This window comes from Dipodomys ordii, unplaced genomic scaffold (genome assembly GCF_000151885.1).
Source record: "Dipodomys ordii isolate 6190 unplaced genomic scaffold, Dord_2.0 Scaffold65, whole genome shotgun sequence".
In the NCBI taxonomy this organism is placed as follows: domain Eukaryota; kingdom Metazoa; phylum Chordata; class Mammalia; order Rodentia; family Heteromyidae; genus Dipodomys; species Dipodomys ordii.
This window is the reverse complement of record NW_012267281.1, coordinates 6100400-6124301: the sequence shown is the minus strand read 5'-3', so window position 1 is coordinate 6124301 and position 23902 is coordinate 6100400. Positions and strand designations below refer to the sequence as shown.

At 42.5% G+C, this 23902-nt stretch overlaps 1 protein-coding gene across 1 annotated transcript in view; it reads left to right on the top strand.

Moving 5' to 3' along the window:
• Ubac2 (UBA domain containing 2) overlaps positions 1-23902 on the top strand; it is a 133644-nt gene that overhangs the window by 97325 nt on the left and 12417 nt on the right. The window contains exon 7 of the mRNA XM_013022995.1: positions 6879-7124. Coding sequence (XP_012878449.1) covers positions 6879-7124 — 246 coding nt within the window. The remainder of the gene's footprint in view (positions 1-6878; positions 7125-23902) is intronic.

The following is a 23902-nucleotide window of genomic DNA, read 5'->3' as shown; positions in this document are numbered from 1 at the left end:
GAGATCTACCCTCTTAATAAAGAAGAATTCTCATCCTCGTACATAGCTATTCTGAGACCTTGCTTTAGCCATACCACTAAAAGGAGACCCTGTTCATCAGTGGACATGCTGTTCTGGAGAGCAGTCTTAAGTTGTAAGCATCCAGAAATGATGATACACATACCCTCAAGAACTTTCTCCAGTTTCTTCTATGTGCAGCTCAGGTCTCATCATCACCAAATTCACTTGTCTTGTAGTTCTTGCATTGTCACGTGTAAGAATCTGAAGTAAGCTGGGCACTAGTGGCTCATACCTATAATCCTAGCTACTCCAGAGACTGAGGTATGAGGATTGACGTTCAAAACCAGCCTGGGAAGGAAAGTGTGTGAGACTGTTATCTCCAATAAACTACTCAGAAAAAGTCAAAAGTGGCTCTGTGGCTCAAGTAGTAGAGTGCTAGCCTTAGCAAAAGAAGCTCAGGGACAGTGCCAAAGCCCTGAGTTCAAGCCTCAGGACCAGCAAAAAAAAAAAAAAAAAACATAGAAAAAATTTAAAGAATAATTTAAAATCCTTGCCCATATAATTGTAACCCCTCTCTACAGTATTTTCACAACAAAAAATTTAAAAGAAATACTATGTAACTTGTGGCCAAGGATGGGAGTGGAGAGAAATAGTAAACTCTCTACATAACACTTGTAAAAATAAATGTGTTACTCTTTAAAAAAAAAAGAATAATTTAAAATATTTCAGGCTGGTTTAGAGTGCTGCTGGTAATATGAAAAGAAACAGTGATAAGAAGAGGTTACAGTTGAAGAGACTACTGGTAGATTAGCGGTCACTTACAGTACAGCCAGTACAGCATTTTCCTATAGAGTCTTCCTATCGATAGATTGAAAACGTTGAATCAATTTTGATTATCTCTTAAAGCTGTTGGTTGCTTTTTTTTTTTAATAGGAAAGTGTTATGTTCCTTCTTCTTTGGGGTTGTTTATGTTGGTATTTCTCTTCTGTCTTGCTGATAACCTCTGGTAATGGCTACAATAAAATCACTATATGCTATGTTGAATTTTTCTTTTAAAAAGTATGAGGTACTCTTCTTTGTCTGTTCTGACTAATTTGAGATTAGAAATCAATTTTATCATGGCCCATTTTCTAGGAAAATCTTTTTCCATTCTATCCTCTTAAGCCTATATATGGTCAAGTCTTGTTTTGTTTTTGTTGTTTGTCAGTCATGGGGCTTGAACTCTGGGCCTGGGCACTGTCCCTCAGCTCTTCAGTTCAAGGCTAGTACTCTACCACTTGAGCCTCAGCACCACTTCTAGTTTTCTGATGGCTTATTGGAAATTAGAGTCTCACAGGCTTTCCTGTCTGGGCTGGCTTTGAACCACAATCCTCAGTCTCAGCCTCCTGAAGAGCTAGGATTACAGTAGTGAGCCACTGATGCCCGGCTCAAGTCTTGCTTTTTAAACCAGTTTACTCTTGTGTCTTTTGATTGAAGAGTTGGGACAATTAACATTCGTTGCTAATATTGAAAGGCACGTCATATTGCCTGTCATTTTGTTACTTTGTGTGCACACACATATGCCAGTGCCAGTCCTAGGGCTTGAATTCTGAGCTTTTTTGCTGAAGAGCTAGTGCTCCATCACTTGATCTACAGCTACTTCTCTGAACTTTTGGGCGGTTAATTGGAGATAAGAGTCTCACAGACTTTCTTGCTTGGTCTGGCTTTGAACCATAATCCTCAGATCTCAGCCTCCCGAGTATCTAAGATTACAGAAGTGAGTCCATGGCTATGTTTTTGTTGTTGTTGTTGTTTTTAAATGCTTGTTTCTTTTATGTTCTTCCTTTGCTGCTTTTGATATTGTTCCTTTGATCTGTATATTTTGCATTTTAACTATAATATAGGGGTGTTTATTTCTCTGATTTTATCATTCCATGTTCTATAGGCCTCCATCACATGGAATACCTTTGCTTTCTCAAGGTTAGAGATGTTTTCTGCTATTGTTTCATTAGTATGTTATCTAGCAGTTACTTATATCTCTTCTTCAACGCCCATGATTTGTAGATTTGGTGTTTTGGTTGTGACCCAAAGGTCTTTCATGTTCCATTCATATTTCCTTAGTATTTCCCTATACCTTTATGTGGTTATTATCTCCTAGTTTATCTTCAAACCCTGATATTATATTTTTAACTTGTTTCTTTCTATAGAATGACTTTCAGGGAGCTTTTTATTTGATTTATTGAGCTTTTCATTTCCAAAATTTCATTTTGAATGTTTCAATATTCTGTATCCTTATTGGATTTCTCTTTAATAAGCTAGACTTCCTTATTTCATCTCTTTGATGGAATGTTTCTTGAGTTCAGTGAGCTGATTGTTATTGTATTCTTTGATTCAGTCAGGTGTTTCAACATCTCCAGTTTTCTTCATCTTTCTTTTTTTTAATTTTTAATTTTTTTAATTATTATTTTTTGTGAACACACTGTACAGAGGGGTTACAATTACATGAGCATTGCAGCCTCCTCCTTTGTTTACCCTTCACATCCCTTCCCAGCCTCCCCTCCCCACCCCCCCTCTTCATCTTTCTTGTCATTGGTCTTTTGAGTTCACTGTTCAGGATTTCATCTGTTTTGTTTTTGTTCAATGCCTTTGTTATAGAATTGTTGACCTTTTGAGGTGACGTGTTTTTCAGGTTTTTGAGTGTGTGAGTTTTTGGTTGTAGGGTTTAATCTCCTATGGCCTTTCAGTTAGACATTTCCCAGTGTTTAGGTACAGCTGAGTAGTGGCAGGGTTATGGTGAATTTTTGTGTTGTTATTCTAGGTTGGGGAAGTAGCTCATAGTCAGCTATTTTGCTTTCATGCTAAAGACACTGGATCCAGTCCTCTATTGTACTCATAAAGAGGAAGCTTAATAAAGTATTTTGTGTTCAGCTGTTCCTTCCCCTCTCTGCATTTGCTGGTGTCCACAATGGAGCTTCTGAGATCATCCCTTAAAGTAGTCTCTGCCGTTTTCACTTTACCTTGTTTGTTCTTCCTATTACCTGGAATACAATAGATGGGTAAAGTTTGTTGTTGTTGTTGTTTTAAAGATGAAGGAGAAATAAAATTCTGCTGCATTTTAGACATTTTCTACTTTGTGAAGAAGTTGACCATTATAATCTTCCTGATACATGATTTTTCCAAAAAGGAAAGTTTAGAGAAACTTTCTAAGACATCTTGCTAGAAACAGTCTATGGTAAGTCTAATTCTGTTTGCATTCCAATCAAAAAGCTATACAGTTTTTTAGTTGGATACCTCAACATCTTTTAGATTAGTGCCATTCCGCTTCCCTCATATGAAAAAGGTAGGCGAGCTATAGAGTTCAAGTCACTTTTGCACTTAAGATACAAGACAGCAAGACTCCGAATTGCCAAAGCTACATGTTTCTGTATGTTCATTTTTTTTAAAAAATCTTTCCAGAATTAATCACAAATGACAGAACTAACTCTGGGTTTAACTAATTTACATATGCATTCTTTTTTATTATTTTAAGGACTCTTTCCAAAGTTCCTCCATTCTTTAGTGGTTTTTTAGTATCAAAAAAGGACTAGGAAGATGTAAGGTCCATTTAGTCAGAGATTTTTCTACTTCCTCCCTACTGTGTCCCAGTGTCTAAAGCACAGCCTGACACAGATTCATGTTCAATAAATACTTTTGGATGAATTACTAAGTCCTCAGTGGGTGTGTGCTTTCCCAGGGCTGTGAGTGCACATGGAGTCTGCATGCAGAGGCCCAGGTGCTTTTTTGGCTGTTCTTACTATGCAAAAGCCATGTCACTGTCCTGGGAAAGCAGCCCCTGGTGTTTGGTTGCCCTGTTAGAAGGCGCATTTCTTGAAGGCGGGGGATCCCTGTGGTCTACAGGGACTGTAGCAATGCCATTTGCCTGGTGAGTTTTTGTTCAGCCACAGTTGGCTAAACAAAGAGATCAGCACCTGGTGTAATGGCTAGGTCATGGTTTCTTACCTTTGTCAATAGTGGTTTCAGGCTTACACTAAACAAGACCAGAGGACAGTTAACCTTTACTCTCGGTCCTCAAGAATGTTCATGTTTTCCACCCAGCAGATTAATTTCATTACTTAAGTAGTGAGCATTATTCTATGACTGCCTTTCCAAAATAATCAGTAAAACCTGAATAAGAATGTAGTAGGTAGTGGGCACTGGTGACTCATGCCTATACTCCTAACTGCTCCTGAGGCTGAGATCTAAGGATGACTATTCAAAGCCAGCCTGGACAGGAAAGTCCATGAGACTCTCATCTCCAAATTACCAGGAAACTGGAAGTGGAGCTGGGCTCAAAGTGGTAGAACACTAGCCTTGAACAAAAAGAACTCAGGAACGGTACCCTTTTATTATCTTTTGGGAACTCCATTTTCAATCTGAGGATCTATATTATTCTAAAATTGTTCATTCTAAAGTCACTTAACTACCTCTTTAAATATGACCCACATTTCCTCTCTTGTCTTCTGTTTCCAGTGTTATGGGGCATATATGTTCTGCATACTGCTCTTGCCCAGACCTTCTTGAGCTCCTTCCTCCAAAGGCTTTGGGCTTTCACCTCACTGTGGAGGAAGGAGAAGGTAGATACTGGCTGTGAGGAGAAAGCAGGGACCTTGTATGCAGATTCAAATCATCTTCCACCTCATAGCTGCTGTCCACAGCACTTGGCTGTCAAACTTGAGCCTGAGTTCCCTGGGATCCTCTTCAGGCATTCGCACCCACTCTCTCTATGCACTGAGTGATTTGTGATTATGCATTATGCTTTCCACTTTGTTAGTATGGTTCAGGATTAGAAGTGCTTTCTATCTTAACCAAGTGTAGCTCATTTCTGTCTCTACTTTGTTGTTTGTATTACTTTTGAGAGAAGGGATAGCAGAAATTACTTGTTCACTCTCATAGCCTACAATGTCCAGACTTTCCTAATAAGGGTCAGATACCTTCATGGGCTGCATCTAGTAGGCATTTCTCTGTCTCAGACCTGTTTCTTCTTCAATATTTTCCCTTAGTTTCCCTGATACGAAACTCTCCTATTTTCCCTTCTGCTTCCTGGCAGCCCCTTCTCAGATGTCTTCTGTTTTATCTAGCCACAAAATTTTATTATACTCCTGTCCTCTCTTTTGTTTAACATCTCTATCCCCATATTATCTCATATCACTGTGTGATATCCAGCAGTTCCCAAATCCTTATCTCTGCCTGACTTTTCCACTGAGTTCCAAATTTTTATGTCCATTCGCCTCCTTAAGAGTTGCACTGAGATGTCTCCTTGGTGTTCCCACTTGTTCTCACATAACATTTGCTGTTTTCTGTGCCTGCAGTGTCCTTCCCTAAGTTTCCTATCATCCTTAAGGTCTTGACTCAAGAATCACTCCTCAGCAACTTCCCTTATCTAATAAAGGAAGTCCCTGGCTCTAAATCATTTATTTACTTCTTAGACCTTGTTGAAAACTGCCTATGTGTTTACTTGTTTCACTGTCTTTTCTCTGTATGGAGCACTATTGCTTCTTTAAGAGTAACACCTTATTTATCTGGTCTGCCACAGTATTCTCAATACAGCAGTCCTTGTCTGATTAGTTTAAATCACACTAATAAAACATGAGCTGAGTTTGGTGGTATATGCCCATAATCCCAGGACCAGGATAGCTGAAGGAGGAAGCTCTCTGAGCTTGAGGATAGCCTGGACTGCATAGTAAGTGTACTTCTCTCATATTAGACAATAACTTAGTAAATAATTTTATTTAGTATGCTAAATTCCTACCCTAAGAACCATAGTCATTTTTGCCTGGAAAACAATAAGGAACTTTCTCTTCCCAATAAATAGGGAGATTTCTCTTTCTGCCTAAATTACCTTAAAAATGAAAAATAGGTTTAGTTAAAAGAGAATTAAGGGGGCTAGGAAAGTGGCTCAGTGGTAGAGCGCTTGCCTTGCATGCCTGAAGCCCTGGGTTTGATTCCTCAGCACCACATAAGCAAAAAGAAAAAACCCGGAAGTGGCGCTGTGACTCAAGTGGTAGAGTGCTAGCCTTGATCGGAAGAGCTGAAGGACAGTGCCCAGGCCCAGAGTTCAGGCCCCACAACCGGGCCCCTCCCCCCAAAAAAAAGAGAGAGAGAAAGAATTATGAATTGCTAACTAAAATTGTTAATGAATTAAACATCTAGGAAAAAATCAACACTTGAAAAGTTGATTAGAACACAAGGAGTTTTCAGTGCCTGGGTGGGTTGATGAACACCAGTGTTCTGCTGGTATCTCCCTATGGATATAATATCAATAGTGGTCACAGAGTTGGTACAGAATGATACTGTCTTGATAGTCAGATATTTTGTGACTTTCACTTAAAAATGAAGACACTGTTCTTCCAGCATCTTTCTGGTATCTTGAATGTTAAATGGCTAGGATTTAACTATTTACTAGTTTCATAAACCTGATCTTACTATATTAAGTACGTTAAATTTTTGTTGGTTTGTTCTGCATAGTATTCTGCAACTTAGTAAGTGCTTTTATTACTTAACACTGCTACAAGTAAGAAAAATACTCTGAAGTATTCTGCATTTGTTGGTTTCCATGCTAATAAATGCTTTTTTTTTTTGGTCAGTCTTGAGGCTTAAATTCTGGGCTTGGGCACTATCCCTGCGCTCATCAGCTCAAGGTGAGCGCTCTACCACTTGGGCCACAGTGCACTTCTGTTTTTCTAGTGGTTTTATTGGAGATAAGAGTCTCATGGACTTTTCTACCTAGGCTGGCTTTGAACCAAGATCCTCAGATCTCAGCCTCCTGAGTAGCTAGGATTACAGGCGTGAGCCACCAGCACTAATGAATTTTTTACATTTGTATTATATTTCTAAAACTCCAGTTGGCCTTTTTCTTGTAGATTTCCGGTATGTGCTATGATCGCAAAATGTTCCAAGTTCACCAAGTACTCTGCATCCCCAGCTGGATGGCACGGTTCTTCTCATGGACTGTGGAGCCCATGTTCTCATCTTCAGAGCCCACCAGCGAGGCCAGAGTGGGGATGGGAGCCACGGTGGACATCCAGCGTCAGCAGAGAATGGAACAACTTGATCGGCAGCTGATGCTCTCTCAGTTTGCACAAGTGAGGCGGCAAAGGCAGCAGCAGGTAATATCCAAAATAACTTGTATGAAAGAACCAGTGGCCTTTGTAAATTTGTGATTGTGTGTGTGATAGAGACTGCATTTATTCTTAGGCTTTGTGATCTGGATTTCATGTAGGTCTTGGATAGTGGCTATTTTTAGGTGTTTTTATTTCAGGTTAAAAAAAAAAGTTATTTGCAGCTGAATGATTGGTCAAATTGGATGTGCATGTATGTCTTAGAGAGACACCAACCTAGTTAACAAGATAAGCTATGTATCTGTGTTTACAATCTTGTAAAAGCCACAGTGTCTTCCTGTTAAAGATGAGAATCACATGCTATGAATGGAGAGCATGATTTTCTTCAGTTGAAATGAAGACAATATAATATAAAGATAAAGAGAATGTTAAGGGAGTAACTAGCGAGTAGATAGGATATATGCTGTGTTTTCTTAACTTTGTCCTCAGTATTCAAGAACTATTGCCCATTTATCCAAACAATCCTCTGTCCAGCACGGCAGGAGAGAGGGCTGCAGTTATACATCAGACCCACTTCCTCAGGCACTTCTGTGACCAGCACCCAGGGCTCTTCATTTCTTGCCTCCATCTTCTTCCTTTTTTGTTAAGTTTTAGCAAAGATTTATTTTAGTATAAAAGGGTTAAAGTGGGAGACAAAAAAGGAGAAACATAGGAGTTAAAAGACTCTACCTTCACCTTTTTTTTATGCTCTGGTATAATGAAAGGTTTTCTCTTACCATTCCCCCTCCTCCCGCCGGCCCTGGATGTGAGAGGTAGGTCAGTAAGTGCCAGTAGAGCCTGCAAAAGTGAATTCAAGTCCCATAAGGGTCCCAGAGTTTATATTTAAGGTGGGAATAGGGACATAGAGAAGCAGAAGTTGTATTTACTTTTAAAGTGATTCTAGAACATACCATAAAGATACTACACTATGAGATGTTTAAATATGAGGCAGCACACTACTCCCTTGGAGAGATCAGAAGAAGAGGGGTAGATGATAAAGAGTCCACTATATAGAGCTGAGAGCAAAGGACAAAGAGACAGTCCAGAAGAACGAAATTAAGGTGAAGCTAGACTACATACAGTGCCTTATATTTGGCAGATGGCTATAGATAACTGCAAAGAAACCTGGAGAAGAATGAGCAGGCAGGGTACCATCTGAAGGTAATAAATGAGACACCTAGCAGGGTCTGTGTGCTTCAATTCTCTTTGGCTTCCCTGTACATCTTTCCTTCCTCCTGGATGTGGACAGGATCCCTCTAGAATACAAGTCTCCAAAGCAAAAGTGAGTTACCTTTTTAGGCTTTATGGCTTACTTTAGGGGAAAGTGGTTCTAGTTTCTTTGACTGACCCTCTTCAGGATAATAGGACAAAGTCTTAAAGACCTTTATTGTCCTTCCCTGTCACTTGTTCATCAAAGACCCAATATGTGGAGTAGGTATGAGTTGGGGAAGAGGTTTTGGTGCAGCAGAGGAGAGTGGCAGGGTAGGTACCTGGCATGCCTACTTCTGCAGCTCACCTTTCACCCTCTGGCCTGGCCCATGCTGATCTCAGCATGATGGATTCTGCTGAGCCCACCCGGCCTGCTGAGCTGTTGGGTCTCCGCCTCAGACGCTGTGCTCCCTCTGGCCCTCAGATAGCCACTTTATGATACAGCAACAATTTTTGCAAGAATGTAATTCTCTTCTGTAAAGCAAGCCCTGCCCCCAGGATGCTATGTTAGGGACCTTTATGTTATACTTCCCTGTAGTTGGCCGTAAATACCACAAGGTATCTTTCTCCAGGTCCTTTGAATACCAGGGATCTGCCAGCTTTCCCAGGCCAAGCATCAATGAATTAAACACCCAAACCAAGCCCCTTCCCTGCTGGAGCTACATTGCCCCCAGGTCCTTGGGAATTCACTGATCCTGTTGAAGGCTCCCACTGCTTGTCAGGTCTCTCCACTCTGTTAGTGTTAGGTTGGTTTTCCTCTTGTGGGTCTGATGTTCAGAGCATGATACCAACCCCTGGACTCTTGTTGAGGCCTTCCCCTAGTGTGATCTGCTGGACAGCAAATCACTTACTTATACATAAACGGAACACGTTTTCTCATTTATCCCAAACCTCATTAGCTTAACATCCTGCTGAATTTCCACACTAGGCTGGATTTAATCCTTTTTCTTTTACATATGGTAAGAGACCACACAAGAGAACTCTTCTATTAAACCATAGCTAAAGATATATCTCTGTTTGTGTACAAGATGAGAATGATGTTTGGCACCTTATAATACTAGAGAGAAGTTTTCCATTGACTTGTCATTAACTTAGCACTTAGTGCTTCTTAAAATCTGGGCCTAGAATTAGCCATTGAGAATACAGCTGTGAAAAACACCAGCATTTGTCATTATAGAGCTTGAGATCCATCCGTCCTCCCGAGTTGCCATGTTTCACTCATTATCAGTAAGAAGAGCATCACCATTTCTTGGACAAATTATGTACTGAGTACTTTGCAAATATTATCTCGTTCATTCCTGTGTTGGTCTTGAGATACACAAGTTTTCCTTCTTTACCTAAGGCAGATTCCTGGAAGGGGGGCTGGAGTGGAGAGGCCTCCATCCTAGATCCCTATGCTATGTTACCTCCTAGTGTTGAGAGTTCCTTCATGATTATGATTGTTTTTTTTCCCCTCTTTTTGCTTTAAATGGCAGAAACCCAATGCCAAGCTTAAAGTTTAGTCATCTCTTTAAACCAAATTTAGAACTTTTATCTCGATCTTCTTCTGAATAGTTGTGTTTGTTATAACACAACTAAATCTTATTGTAGGTACTCTCAAATTACATTATTACATTTAAAATAAGCCTAGTATTTATTTAAAAGCTATTGGTTTTTGGATAATTCTTAGAGAACCAGAGGTTTGTTTTTTTTTTTTTTTCAGTCAGAGTAACTCAGTTACAATTACTGTGTGTTAAAAATGAGTGATCTAAAGGCTGAACTTTGGGAACTTCAAAGACTGTGTCTGTCATCTTTCACCCTAACCCAGAAGCTTACAGTACTGCTCTCTGGTGCCTGCTGCTTCACATGCCATCCAAGCTATCCCTGAATTACAAGGCTGATGCCTTCACTCCCCCAAACCTCAGTGTCCTCGCCCCAGCCATCAAGGTGCTTAGAACACATAACCCCTGCCTATTTTTAGCCATATCTCCTTTCCGCAGCCCATTTGCCCATAACAAACCATGCCAAGCCGTTTGCAATTCATCAGGACTACATGCTGTGTCTCATCTGCTCTTTCCGCCGCCCCAAACCACCTTCCCTATACCAGCTTCCCAACCACCACTACTACACAGAGACCTGTTTTGCCTGCATCTATGCTATCTAGTCCTATGTATTCCTGGAAACTCACACTTCCTCTATGGAGACTTCTACAGCCTCCCACTGGAATCCTGAGGCTTTACCTGCACCCCGAGCCCAACCTCCATACAGATTGACCGTCTGTCTTTGTATTTCTCCTATGTAAATAATGCTGGGCACATAATAGGAACTCAATAAATATTTGGGGACTTGGTGAGTAAATATGTGTACAGTAAATATTGACAGAATTGCTTCACATACTTGAGCCAAGTGAACACAGTGCTGGGAAGACACACAGGTATTTTCTACAGGGTGAGCAGAAAGAAAGAATGACAGACCCAGCCTGTGTTTAGGCAGTACACCAAGGACAGTGTGAGGAAGTCCAAGTGACTGAGGAGGAACCAGGAAGCTGAGGGGCAGAGGAGCCCAGGGAGGTGTTTCAGAAAGGAATGTTCACACTGACCACCTCCACAAACAGCCAGTGGAGACAATGAGAAAGAGCCTGGACTTGCTTGTGAAAGGAGTTTCAATGGAGGGGTGGGACGGGCAGCCCCCTCAGTGGAGAAAGACCAGATAGCTCTTCTGCTTCAGTCAGCTGCCTTGCTACAGTAGTCACACCTACATTTCTTAGATTGTTCCTTCCTTGCCACAGTAATCATGGCAGGTTAGCTGTGTAACAGTGGCACATTCCAGAGCTCTGAGCAACAGTGACCAGGGTGACAACTTTGTAAGTCTCATTTCTTCTGAAGCTGGGGACAGAGTACAGAGGGGGTCAGCATACAGCAGACCTTATATTTGTTCATCAAGCCCAGCAATATGGTAATAACCCAAATGTGCTGTGGGTCTTTCTGTCTATACTTAGAGAGAACTTATTACACACAAGTTCTTGGATGATTGTCTAATAGGCTCATGCCAGTGAAAACTGAGTTTGCTACCTAATTCCAGTGCTATCCCCCCCCACACACACACGATCATCCCATTCTTCTGTAAATTCCTGCAGGTTGGTGGGTCAGGCATATTAACTGTTCTCATAGCTCCTTGCCCTCCTGCTTCTACCTCTCCCCTTACATACTTCGTGATTCCACAGTGGACAATATCACACAAAGCAGTGTGTAGCTTAGAATCCTTTTTCCACTGTCCTGCAGGGGCATTGCATAACTTTTTGTGGGTTTGTTTTATATTGGTCCCCAGCAGCATCTGAGCTCTTAGAGGACAGGAACCTGTTTTATTTGTTCATGTCTCTTTGGCTGGAATGCAGCATGTTGGCCTTGGTAGTACATGAGATGCTGCCTGGTCTTCCAGAGGTTTGCAGCTGCTAGAGAAGATGCAGTGAAGGGCAGGGTCTCCCTGGAAATTGTGTCCAGCCCACAGGCTGGGAGTAGTCACTTCCCAGGGACTCTGCACAGCCCACTGTGCTTGAGGGAATTTTGAAGAATTTATCAGTTCAGCCACTGAGGCCACAACTACAGTGGGGGCAGCGAAGCAGTTGTCATTAGGATGAGAATAACAGATGAAGCTAGGAAGAGTCAGGCAGAGGTCTTACACTTACACAGAATTGGGGACAGATGATCTTGTAAGAAGTGGTGGGTTATTTAGGCCTTTGAAGGAAAAGAGTAAGGTTTGCATGAGAAAGACTGTATAAAGATTGTTAGTCGTAGTACCCTGAATACACCTGATCTGATAACAGAAGCTAAGCAGGGTTAGGCCTGGTTAGTACTTGGATTGCTTTGGCCATGCTATAACTGTTGATTGGAAGAATGGAGCTAGAGGAAGAAGAGACAATAAGAATCAACGGAGGCTGTCTGTATACTCAGGATTTTGGTGGTGATGAGACAGAACATGTGAAGTCCATCACTGAATGACCAATTTCAGAGATGTAAACCTCTGAAGTATGCATCAGAAACCTCTGCAGCTTTGTGGAGTAAATGCCTGTGTGTATTTCCCTTGTTGCACTAGCCATGACAGAAGACCGTGAAATATAAGAAATACATATTTCTCTATGCCCCTGGTTCTTATTACATAGCACCTGAAACCCTTGGTATTTCCTTTACATGCCGTTGAGATGACTGAGGCTCCTAGGTCACCTCAAGATGCAGAGCTGGTGGTGGCAGAACCAGCTTTGTGATGAGAGGGCTAGCTGTCAGCCCAAATTCCCTGCCTTGTGTCATGTAGAGGCTGGAGTCGAGCTGACTACCAGTGGCCATTGACTTCATCAGTCATATCTGCACAGTAAAGCATCCAAAGCATTCAGAAACCCCCCCCACACACACACCAAAGGATGTGATTCAGAAACCTTCCAGCTAGCTAAGCACATGGAGAGTCCTGGAAAATAGCATCCAGAGAGGGCACGGAAGGCCCACACACCTTCCCATGTGCCCTGCCCTGTGGATCTCTTCCATCTGGCCTTTCAGCCATACCTCTAATAATGTTGTTTATAATAAATGGGTAAATGGAAGCCAAGTGTTTCCCCAAGCAAACTCATCAAGTCTGAGCAGAGGTTGTAGGACTCGCCAGCCAGGGCGAAGCACTGATGAGACAGCCTTGGGCTTGGAGTGGCTCTGATGGGGCAGCTTTGCAGGACTGAGCCCCCTGACCTGTGTATGCACTCTGACACTGACTTCAGGTGGAGAGTCAGGTGGTGTCCTTTACTGAAGAGCTTAGCTTAGCTGTTCAGAAGCAGCCCCTCACTAGCACATTGGCCCCAGAAGTGTTGGCTGTGAACAAAAGAGTTCTCAGTGTTTCTTAGAAAGCCATATGTTCACAATGTAAAGCAATGTCCTATGATGAAAGGAGCGAGGCATTTGCACCTGAAGAGACAGCTCTGCATTGATGGGGGCTCTGTACACTGTATGGCTGTCTGGAAGATGAAAGGCCTACAGAGGATCCATCACATACTTGTTCTCATGGCTTTGAACCATCTGTTTAGTTGCTCCCAGGAAGTTTGAGTAGTAACTCTGACTTTGGAGCTAACTTGATTATTGATACTCTTCTAGAACACAAGTCAGCCTGCCACAACCTGTACAACAGAACACCACGTTTTTGTGCACTCTAAAGCTAAAATTAGTTTTTACACTTTAACTATATATCCCTATATAACGGCCTCTGGTGTATCCCCTTGGTCATCAGGGCCTAAAACACTTACATCTATAGTCCCTGACAGAAAAAATTGCCAGCACCTTCTCTAGAAACGCTTTTCCGGCAATTTTGAAAGCAACTTTTTACCAGGAAATCTGACTTCTCTGGTTTTGTTCATCTGTTATTTGTATGAACCACCATTTTATCTGTATACTGATAATAAACTCAAGGATTAAACTTGCCATTGGGTTTTTCTGTAATGGCTCCATTTATTTTGTGAGCACATTTAAGGTAAAGTGCACCATGAACGAACCATACTTGATAGAAGCCAAGTGGGAAAATTGCCAACAAAGAAATGGAGTCATTGGTGTCAGTGCTCTCGTTGCCTCTTCATAGCTGGACCGCCCTGGTTCCTGGCTGAGGGCCATGACTCATTCAGTAATAAGCAATCTTTACACCTGCAGGGATAGCAGATGTTGATGCATTGGGCATTGCACCATTGTTCAGTTCAGTTATTTCCTCAGTACTTCATTGAACTGAGTTAACTACCTTCTCTCGCCCACCGCACACCCTTAGAAACATTTTGTGGCTGTGAAAATTGTTTCTCTCTTTTTCCAGCCAAGAAACAGTTGTTAGGTACCATCTGACATATGCATCATTATGAGTCATATCTACCTTACGGATCCTAAGAGCTATCATTAATCAAGTAGTTATAGTTTTTTTAAGTACTTATAATTTAATAAAACATTTCACTGTATAAAAAGTCTCCTCAGGTCCTCAGTGTATTTTAACAGCTTTATTGAGATAACTTACATACTATATAATTTACTCACTTCAAGAACACAACTCATTAATTTTTAATATAGTCACAGAGGTATACAGCTATCCCCTTGATTGATTTTAGAACACTTTAGTATGCCAAACAGAACTTATGTCCCCATTAGCAATCACTCTCCAGTTCTCCCATTGGCCTAGCCCTAGGCAAGCACTAGTCTGCTTTGTGTCTCTACAGATTTCTCTACTCAACACTTTTCTTTTTTTTTAATTCAATTTTATTTTTTGTGCTAGTAGTGGGGCTTGAACTAAGGGCCTGGGCACTCTCCCTTAACTTTTTCGCTCAAGGCTGGTGCTCTGCCACCCACCTTCACTTCTGGCTTTTGCTACTTAATTAGAGATAAAACTTTCATGGACTTTCCTACATCAGCTAGCTTCAAACTGATCCTCCTATCTCAGCCTCCTGAGTGGCTAGGATTACAATCAAGAGCCACTGGCACCTAGCCCTCTTCAGGACTTTTCATGTAAATGGAGGCATGCACTAGCTAGTCCTTATGACTAGCTTCTTTCACTTTGCATCACATTTTCAAGGTTCACATATGCAGGGTACATGATTTTCCCATGATTTAGAGACCAAGATACACCTCGTAGAGCTTTATGCCAGCAGGCACCCTCCCACCACGCAGCTTCAGTCTTTGCCCCTTTGACTCGCTTGATTTAGTGGAAGGTTCTTGTATTAGTCTCACTAATCCTGCCATTTCTCTTAGCATCTATTCTTTAAAAAAAAAAAATACTCTGTGTTCACCATAGTCCAGGTCAAGCTCTGGGCAGTACTGCCTCTTCCTGACCCGAGAGGAGAAAGAGGCAGCCATCACAGTAAAATTTCACGAGAGCTCTTGTGGAAGAAGCACTTAGAGACAGGGAAAGTTATGTATAGTATCTGGAGAAGCACCATCGAAAACTACCCTTCTGCCAGGGAGAGGAGAGGGAGGGAAGACAGCCCCAATCCAGTGGGAGCAGATCCTCACTATCTGGAACTTAGGTTAACCTGAGCAAGCTGGCACATAACTTGCTTACTTCCCAACACTTTCCTTTTTCACTTTGTTCTTTCACTTTCTGATGCAATTGATTTGAAACTCATTCTCAAGTTGCTGTGTTGTGTTGTCAACAAAGGAGTCTGATCAGTTAGTGCTAGTTCTTATATGACTTCTTTCAGGAGTTTGTGAGTGTGTGGTATCAGGTGTGAAATAAGCTAAGAGTGCCTGGTTGATAAAAATCTGCAATTAGATGAGAATTAGGTGCCAGAACTCTGTTTTCAAGTGAAGTTGAAGCTAACCTGTTTATCTCGATCTACACCTCCTGCAGAAATATTGCTGTGTCTTCAGTGCTTTTGTGGTTTCTTTTACTGACCTTTTTGATGAGATCCATCACAGAAAGATAGGAAAATTCTAATTCTTTTCCAAGACTGACTCATTAAGTGATCTTAAGAAAATCATTTCTATTTTCTATTCTACCCTGATACCTTCATGAGAAAAAAGAGCATGGTAACATCTCAGGATAGTTAACAAAACCAACAGGTAAATGATGACATACTTTTTTTCAGTAATAAAATAATGTTTATTAGGCTATTACAAAATGAAGAAATTTCATTTTTCAAAAAGTTTCTTTATCATGACCTTGAAAGATATTTATATTTTCATGGTTGGTTTTCTATAATAATACTACTTGTTCAAAAAGAACAAGCCTATAAAGGGGAACATACTTTTCATTTTAACAATTTACTTAGAAGTAACTCTGATTCTTTTCCTTATTTCTTGTTAGTTTTCCAATTTTTACTTATTAATCACTTTTACAGCTATTAGTGAGTTGGTTTAGGAGATGTATTAGGCATAAAATATAAACCTTGTATATATTTTTACAAATGATCATCATAATCTTTTTTTTAAATTTCTTCCACGCCAGCCATTTCCATTGTTTCCAAAGCCAGAAAATACTGGTAATGCAGAACAAATCACTGCAGTACCCATGGGTGATCCTTCTGATCACTTAGAGAGGCCTAGAATTTTACAGAATGCTCCCCCCAGGGTTTTGAGCCCTCAGCCTGAAGTTATGGGTGACAGATGTGGTTTTGTGAATAAGGCATTCAGAGGCCAAGAATTTCCAAGTTGTGAGTCATAATCTCCTGACAGATTACAGCACAGATCATCTGAGATTTGTTGAACTCATCCTAAAGTAATCGTGTTCATTGTGCGCATTGTGCTTGTACCAGGGGATGCAGGTATGGTTCGTGGTTCTGAGCCTTGCTTAACATTAGAGACAGCACCTCACACTCGCTTCTTCACGCGCTTTCCTCAGGTGCACATTGCCCGCTGCTGTGGTTCTGGCAGAAGAGGCCACCCAAGGAACTCATGTCTCACTGCAGACCAATGGAGGGTGTGGGACACTAAGACAGCGGGGTCAAGGCCAGTTTTGCCCAGGAGCTCCCCTGCCTGTAGTGGCTGTGCAGGTGGCTCCTCCTAGCACAATGAACACCTATCTGTGAGTGAAAACTGCTGGGCTCTCAAGATTCTTAGTGTACTGATGAGAAAGAGACTGCTCATAACTAGCTCAAGGACCACTTCATCCAGTTTTCCATTTTCTCAGCTCAGCGTTCTGTTCTGTTTTGCCTTGGCCACTGGACTGTGTCGTGTAAATGCTGGGCAGAGGGGGAGAGGGTTTGGATGAGTGTGAAAGGAAAGCTCGAGCTGCCCAGACATAGGGGGGACAATCCAGAAAGTGAAGTGGGCCTTTGGACACTCGTCTGCAGTAAGCAGGGCACATAGGGAGAGGGAGGAATGTGCTAGAGGGAGTGAGGCGTAACTTGCAATGAGGCTGGTCGGGGCAGACCGCTGAAATTGGACCAAATGTTTCAGACACGTTGCTGTGAGATTTTCTCCTGAGGCAGTGTGCAGGCTCAGAGCAGGTGCACCGGCTGCCAGGTGCACACTGGATTGCACAAGTATGAGTGGCACTTGTGTTGTTCATGTCATCTAAGAAACCATGGGTCGTAATCTTAGAGTGGGATGGCAAAGACCGAAACAGTGGCAGACCCCATGTCTAAGGAAGAGTTAGCAGTGTGAGAAGGGGTGGGCTTAATATTCAAAGGGGATAGCTCAGGCCAAAGGAGCCACTAGGGCTGTGGGAAACTCGAGACTGACATTAGACTGACAAGCTGTGTCCATCCCAGAACAGTGCTTGCAGGGGACAAGCGTGGGAATGAGCTCATCTCTGAAGACCTGAAAAGAGATGAACTCTCTGGGGGAGGTAATATAAAAGAAAGGGGAAATCTTGAGTAATCTTGTTCGATCAAAACATTTACTGGCAACAAGTACCAGAACTAATTTGAATATTACTTGCACTTAATTTGTATGTATGTGTAGAACTAAAGTTAAAAAGGAAAAAAAAATAGCCAGGTGTCAGTGGCACATGCCTATAATCCTAGCTACTCAGGAGGCTGAGATATGAGGATCGCAGTTTCAAAGCCAGCCCAGGGAGGAAAGTCTGTGAGACTTTTATCTCCAATAAAGCACTCAGAAAACTGGAAGTGGTGCTGTGGCTCAAGTGGTAGAGTGCTCACCTTGAGCTGAATAGCTAAGGGACAGCGTTCAGGCACAGAGGTCAAGTCCATGACCGACTGGAAAAAAAAAAAAAAGGAAAAAAATGGCCAAAACCTTGGCAGATGAAGAAATGAGGGAAGGGGAAACAAGATAGTAGACAGAAACCTAGAATGGACATACCAAGAGATGCACTTTCATTCACAGTTCTCTCAGGAAGCTGTGTCAAATCATGGTCCTTACCTTGTGCAAGTTGTCCTTGCTGCCACTTGTGTCTAGTCCTTGTGTGCATGTCAGTCAATCCAAGGGGGTAAAGAAGCCTTAAGTGCCCTGTGCCACATACCTCTGTGCAAGGCTAGCCTTGGAAACTCCTGTCCTCTTACCACCCAACACTGCCAACTTCTTGATGAAGAGATACCATCCTCATTTAGTACCAGACCCAAACAAATAGACACAAACTAAAAAGGTTAGAACAGCTCTGATCTCTACTGTCCCTGGAAGAGAAGTCACCATCAGAGACTGGTCAGTGGGCTTGCCTTTGAGAAACAAACAAAAGTCAGGTGACTGGCCATGTGGTTCAGCCTACACAGTCATCACAGACACCAATGAGAGAGTGCCAGCCTGTTCCCCACAGAAGCCCAGAGGGCAGGAAGCCACAGGCATGTGCCCGAAGCCTGTGCGTAAGTAAATGGCAAGACTGAATCTGAGCCCCACCACTCTTCTTCCAGGACCATTTCCCCTCACCACCGTGGGTCCACACACAGGAATTTACCAGGTTCTCCACTTGGTAAATCAAAGGGAAAACATAAATGTCTGCAGATTTGCAGCTCCCTCCTGTTGAAACTAACTTAATATGTTGTTAAAATGGTACCCATATCTTAGGAGAGACAACCATGCTGGGTGTCTCAGGCCTCTCAAAAGAAATGTTATCAGTCACAACAAAGCCCCGGAATGTGCTTCTGCTAGCACTTGCCCTAGTGGAAGCATCCTTTGCTAGGACCAGAGTTCTGTTCTGGACCATGACACAGCTTCCAGATAGACTGTCCAGTGCTTTGTCCCTCATCACTGACATCCCTTGTTTGGTCCCCAGGACACTGCCTGCCAACTAAGGACAAAATGCACAGGCAGTGGTCACCAGAGCTCTGTCTGACTAGCACAGGAGGAAAAGAGACTAGGCCAAGGGCTACAGACATTCCTCTGAGGTTTCGAACCTGAGCACAAGAGTGCGGTGCCTCTTGTTCTTACCACTGCAGGAACTTCCCGCTGTTTTGCTAAGAAGACTGCTCTGATTTATAGCCTCTCAGCCCCAAAACTGGTCACCAAGGTGAGCCACACAAAAGTGAAGCTGAGTGAACCCTTGCTTGGGTTCTGGACAAGTGTATGAGGTTCCTCTAGGTGATTTGCCTCCAACACCTGCAGACCTGCTGCTGAGTGGTGCAAGAAGGTGGTCCCAGTGCTGTATGCTGTCCACACAAGGCTCTGAACACTGCCTGGGCAGTTGGTTCAGTCTTCTGAGTTCCTCTATGGCATAATTTGAAGTGACATTTTTTCAGATAGGGACTAGAATTTATCTCCACATCTGTTGCGCCTCCCATCTCTTATCCAAGTAAAGAACATGCTGTTGGTTTGGGGCAAGGGTAGGCTTTATTTTTCTTCTTTTTCTCCCCCTCCCCCATTTTTGCCAGGAAGTTGTTCTTGCTGACTAGAAGCCTAAGTGGCATCTCTCTCCTCTAGACTAGTAGTGATGACTTAAGATAACTCTCACCTAGTCCTTGGTGCCTTCTGTTCAGTTTCTTACTTTTTTTTTTTTTGACTCAGCTAAGCGCTCTTGTGCCATAGGGAATTGGTCACTTCTCTGGGTTACCACCCTAGGCAGTTGGCCCTGGGACAGTGCATCACATAGAAAGTGAATGAATGAAACTGCATGAATTCATTCTTTTTTTTTTTTTTTTTGCCTGTCCTGGAGCTTCAACTCAGGGCCTGGGCACTGTCCTTGAGCCTCTCTATGCTCAAGGCTAGTGTTCTACCACTTGCCAAAGCACCACTTCCACTGTTTATATAGTATTTTTCTGTTTATATAGTACTGAGGAATCAAACCCAGGGCTTCATGCATGCTAGACAAGTACTCTACCACTAAGCCACATTCCCAGCCATGAATTTATTCTAACTGTGCAACTGTAGCTCTCCCCGGACAGCAGAAGCAGTGCAGGAGCTCCAGGTCACCTCCTCTTGTGGAGCTGTCCCTATGTCCTCACTATCACCACCAGTCTCCCACTTGAGTTCTTTGCAACAGTGGGTCTTGAGGGGTATCCATGCCCTCCTTGCTTCTGTCCTCCATCCCACATATTTTAATAGGTCTACCACCCAGGTATTTGCTACGCAGCCCCATAGAACCTCTGTCAGCAATATGCTTTGCTGTGTCTGCCCATTTACTTCTTATGCAGATGGAGAACTTTCCTATGCGAGGTGCTAGACCCAGAGCCGCAAGGCTGTGTCTGCACACAGGACAGGTTGGACAGTCTCACTCCACCTTGTGGAGCTCATAGCCTACATAAGCAGCAGGCCAGTTGGCATGCAATCGAAATGGGATTTTCTGAGCACTGTCTGCAGAAAAGTACAGTAACAGCTGAGAGCAAAAAGTGCACCATCTAACTCCAGGCATAGGAGGTTGGCACAGGTTCTGCAGTAGGTGGCGGAAAGGAGGCTGCATGGTGAGAATGACAACCTAAAGCAGCAGGAGAGTGAGCCAGGGGAAGAGACATCATGTGTCTCCCAAAAGCATTGGGGACTTGGTGAGGAGTGTCTAAAAAAGGTGTCTGCAGTTTCCTGAAAAGCTATTTTATGTGCTGTTATTTCTGTGTGTGGCAGAACTTCCTTCCTACACTCCAAAAACAATAACAACAGGACAGGACTGGTGTAGAAACAAGGGTGAAAATCCAGGTATCCTCCTTCCTTTTTGTCAGATACTAAAGAAATTTGCAAAAAAAAAGGGAAAATAATGCCATTTTCTAATTCTTTTTCTGGTTTGGAAATCGTGATTGTTTTTATTCAAAAATAATTTGTGTGGGGCTGGGAAGGTGACTCAGTGGTAGAGCGCTTGCCTTGCATGCCTGAGGCCCTGGGTTCGATTCCTCAGTACCACATAAGCAAAAAGAAAAAGCTGGAAGTGGCGCTGTGGCTCAGGTGGTAGAGCACTAGCCTTGAGCTGAAGAGCTGAGGGACAGCACCCAGGCCCAGAGTTCAGGCCCCACAACCGGACCCCCCCCCAAAAAATAATAATAATGTGTGTGTGATTATTAGTCAATTAGTAAGTATGTTTTAACTCAACACAAAGACAACAGAGAGCCATTGAAGGGTTTTTACATCAAGGAGGGATATGACACTGGTGTAAACCAGGGCAGTGAGAGAGTGAAGACAGATGCATTCAGAAGATGCATGAGCTCTTTACAGGGTGGAGCCTGCCAATCTGGCTGTGCAGTGGATGGATGAGAATTGCTGCCCGGTCCTGCAGAAACAGAGAAAGAAATTGGATTGACGGTGACTTTGGTTCGGGACATGTTCCATCTTAGATGTCAGGGACATTTAAACAGAAACGTATCTATGGATAGTTGATTCTGAGGCTCTGAGACACAGTGTCTGGACTTAGGAATCTTCACTGCACTCCAGTGACTATATAGCCCTGGGAATGAGTAGACACCTACAGATGGAAATATGGGAAGAAAGAAAAAATACTCCTGAAATCGACAAGTGTTTGAAGGATGTGTAGAGAGAGTGGGGGGGGGGGATTGTGAGGATACTGAAAGGGAGGCGTAGCTACAGGAAGACCAAGAAACTGAGATGTCACCAAAACCCAGAGAAGAGTTGGCATGTGTCAGCAGGACACAGAGCCGCCTCAGGACAGAGACAGAGCCGAGCAGGAAGTACTGTGGCTAACAGAGGACTTTATTGGAAACTTATAAGAAAAAGAATAACTGCTTAAGGATTAGAGTACTAGACTGTGAGCTTCTAGAGTCAAGAATGTTGTTTGTTCTTTCTAGCTTCATTGCTTATAGGATTACAGGTACATTTATAGACACTTGGAGATTTTGTTGATTCTGTTGATTTTATTTCTATTGATGCAGTTGATCTAGTCTCTTTGTGGGTTTGAATGACAGTGTAGACCTTTATGATCTTATATGGTCTGGGTAAGAGCTTCTGTATCATGGTGACATAAATGGGCTCAGATATTGATCCTCTGAGCCCTTAGGGAAGCTAGAAAAGCCTGAAGCTGTTTGGCTGGCTTTAAGCTTTACTTAGCTAGCCTTGTGTGGCATGCAAATCTATTTCTTCTGTGTGTGCCATGAGGTTAAACTTACTGGAAAGCCTTGTTCTCTAGAGGGTTGAGAAGTCTTTGGTTCCACCTCTTCTCTGCACAAGCATGATTACATAGCCGTGTCCCTCTTGGTTGCTGACCCCACAACCTCCCAGAGAATCTTGTAGTGCAAAATTATGTCTGTAAGAGGCTCTACATTTGGACTTTACATTTCACAGTCTGCCTGCAGACTGACAAAGACTTTCTGAGAATCAAAGATTCATAATAAACGATGTATTTTCCCCAATGGCTATTTTTTTTAAAATAAAGCTATTGTGCTATGGGATGCCATTTTAATTCTACAATCATTCTGCACTTAACTCTTAAAGCCCACCAAGTCAAGTACATGCAAGTCACTTGGGAAAAGTTGCAGCCTCCAAGATTCTATAGTCTGCCTGGGAAAATTCTTAAGAAACTGGGAACATAAAAGTGATGAGAATAGTAGCCAGTATGAAACTAGCTTTGAACTGTTTTTAGGCTCTGTTTTAAATGTTTTGTGTGTATTAACTCAGTTACTTCTTTGTATCCTTGTGAAGTAAATAGTTATTATTTCCATTTTACAAGTGAGAAAACTGAAAATCAGAGAAGTTAAAATTAAAAATACCTGTGTTCTTCTCCATTATTAAAATTGTTCTCCTTCTCTACAGTTTGGCTCAAGCCCCATATCCTTTCTGGAGTTTTCCCCTGTGTAAGGCCCAATTGAAACTTATCTAGCCCTTTGAACATATGCCTCATCACTTCCCTCTTTTTTTGTTGTTTGTTTGTTTTTTGGTCAGTCACAGGGCTTGAACTCAGGGCTTGGGCACTGTTCCTGAGCTATTTGGCTCAAGGCTCTACCACTTTGAGCCACAGCTCCACCTCCAGTGGTTAATTGGAGGTAAGAGTTTCAAGGTCTTTCCTGCCTAAGCTGGCTTCGAACCTCAGTCCTCAGATCTCAACCTCCTGAGTAGCTAGGATTACAGGTGTGAGCCATTAGTGCCCAGCCCATCATTTCCCTCTTAATTATCTGCTGCTTTGAGTCGTGCTGCCTTTTCTGTTTCTGGGTATCTTGACTCACCATCAGAGATGGTGAACTCTACTTATGCGAGACCATGTGCTTCCCCTTCCCCTCAATGGAGCTGCAAATGCCCAGCAAGGCCCAGGGAGCTCGTGTGCCTAGCTTCCCCATTCAGCAGCCGCCCAAAGCCTAGAGGCCTGGGCTGTCTATTCCATGCAGCTTCTTTTTGATGAGCTCTAGAAACTTGCTCTCCTCCTCAGCTGGAAAAGTGTATTCTGAATTTTTACAAAAATAAACAAAACAAAAAACACATTTCATCTGAAGATCTCCATAACAGCAAATATTTTATAAAATGTCTGCTTAAAATGCAAGCTGTTTCCTTCCTCCTTTTTAAAAGCTGTGGTTGCTGCTTTTGAAGAAGACAAGGTGAAGGAAATGTTTCCTGTTTGTAGAGGCTCATATTTCACCCAACACAAAGAGTAAATTGGTGTCTGAACACCCTAGAGCCTAGAGCTTCTGCTTTTTAAGTACTTTGCTCCTACACAGGAGGAGAGAGATTCAATTGGCTTTTGTTTACATACTCTTTCACTGTCTTTTAAGAAATGAGACAATGCAGGTGCAACTAAATGCTTTTCTCTCCCGCTGCTGGTCGCTGTGTGTCACGAGCAATGCC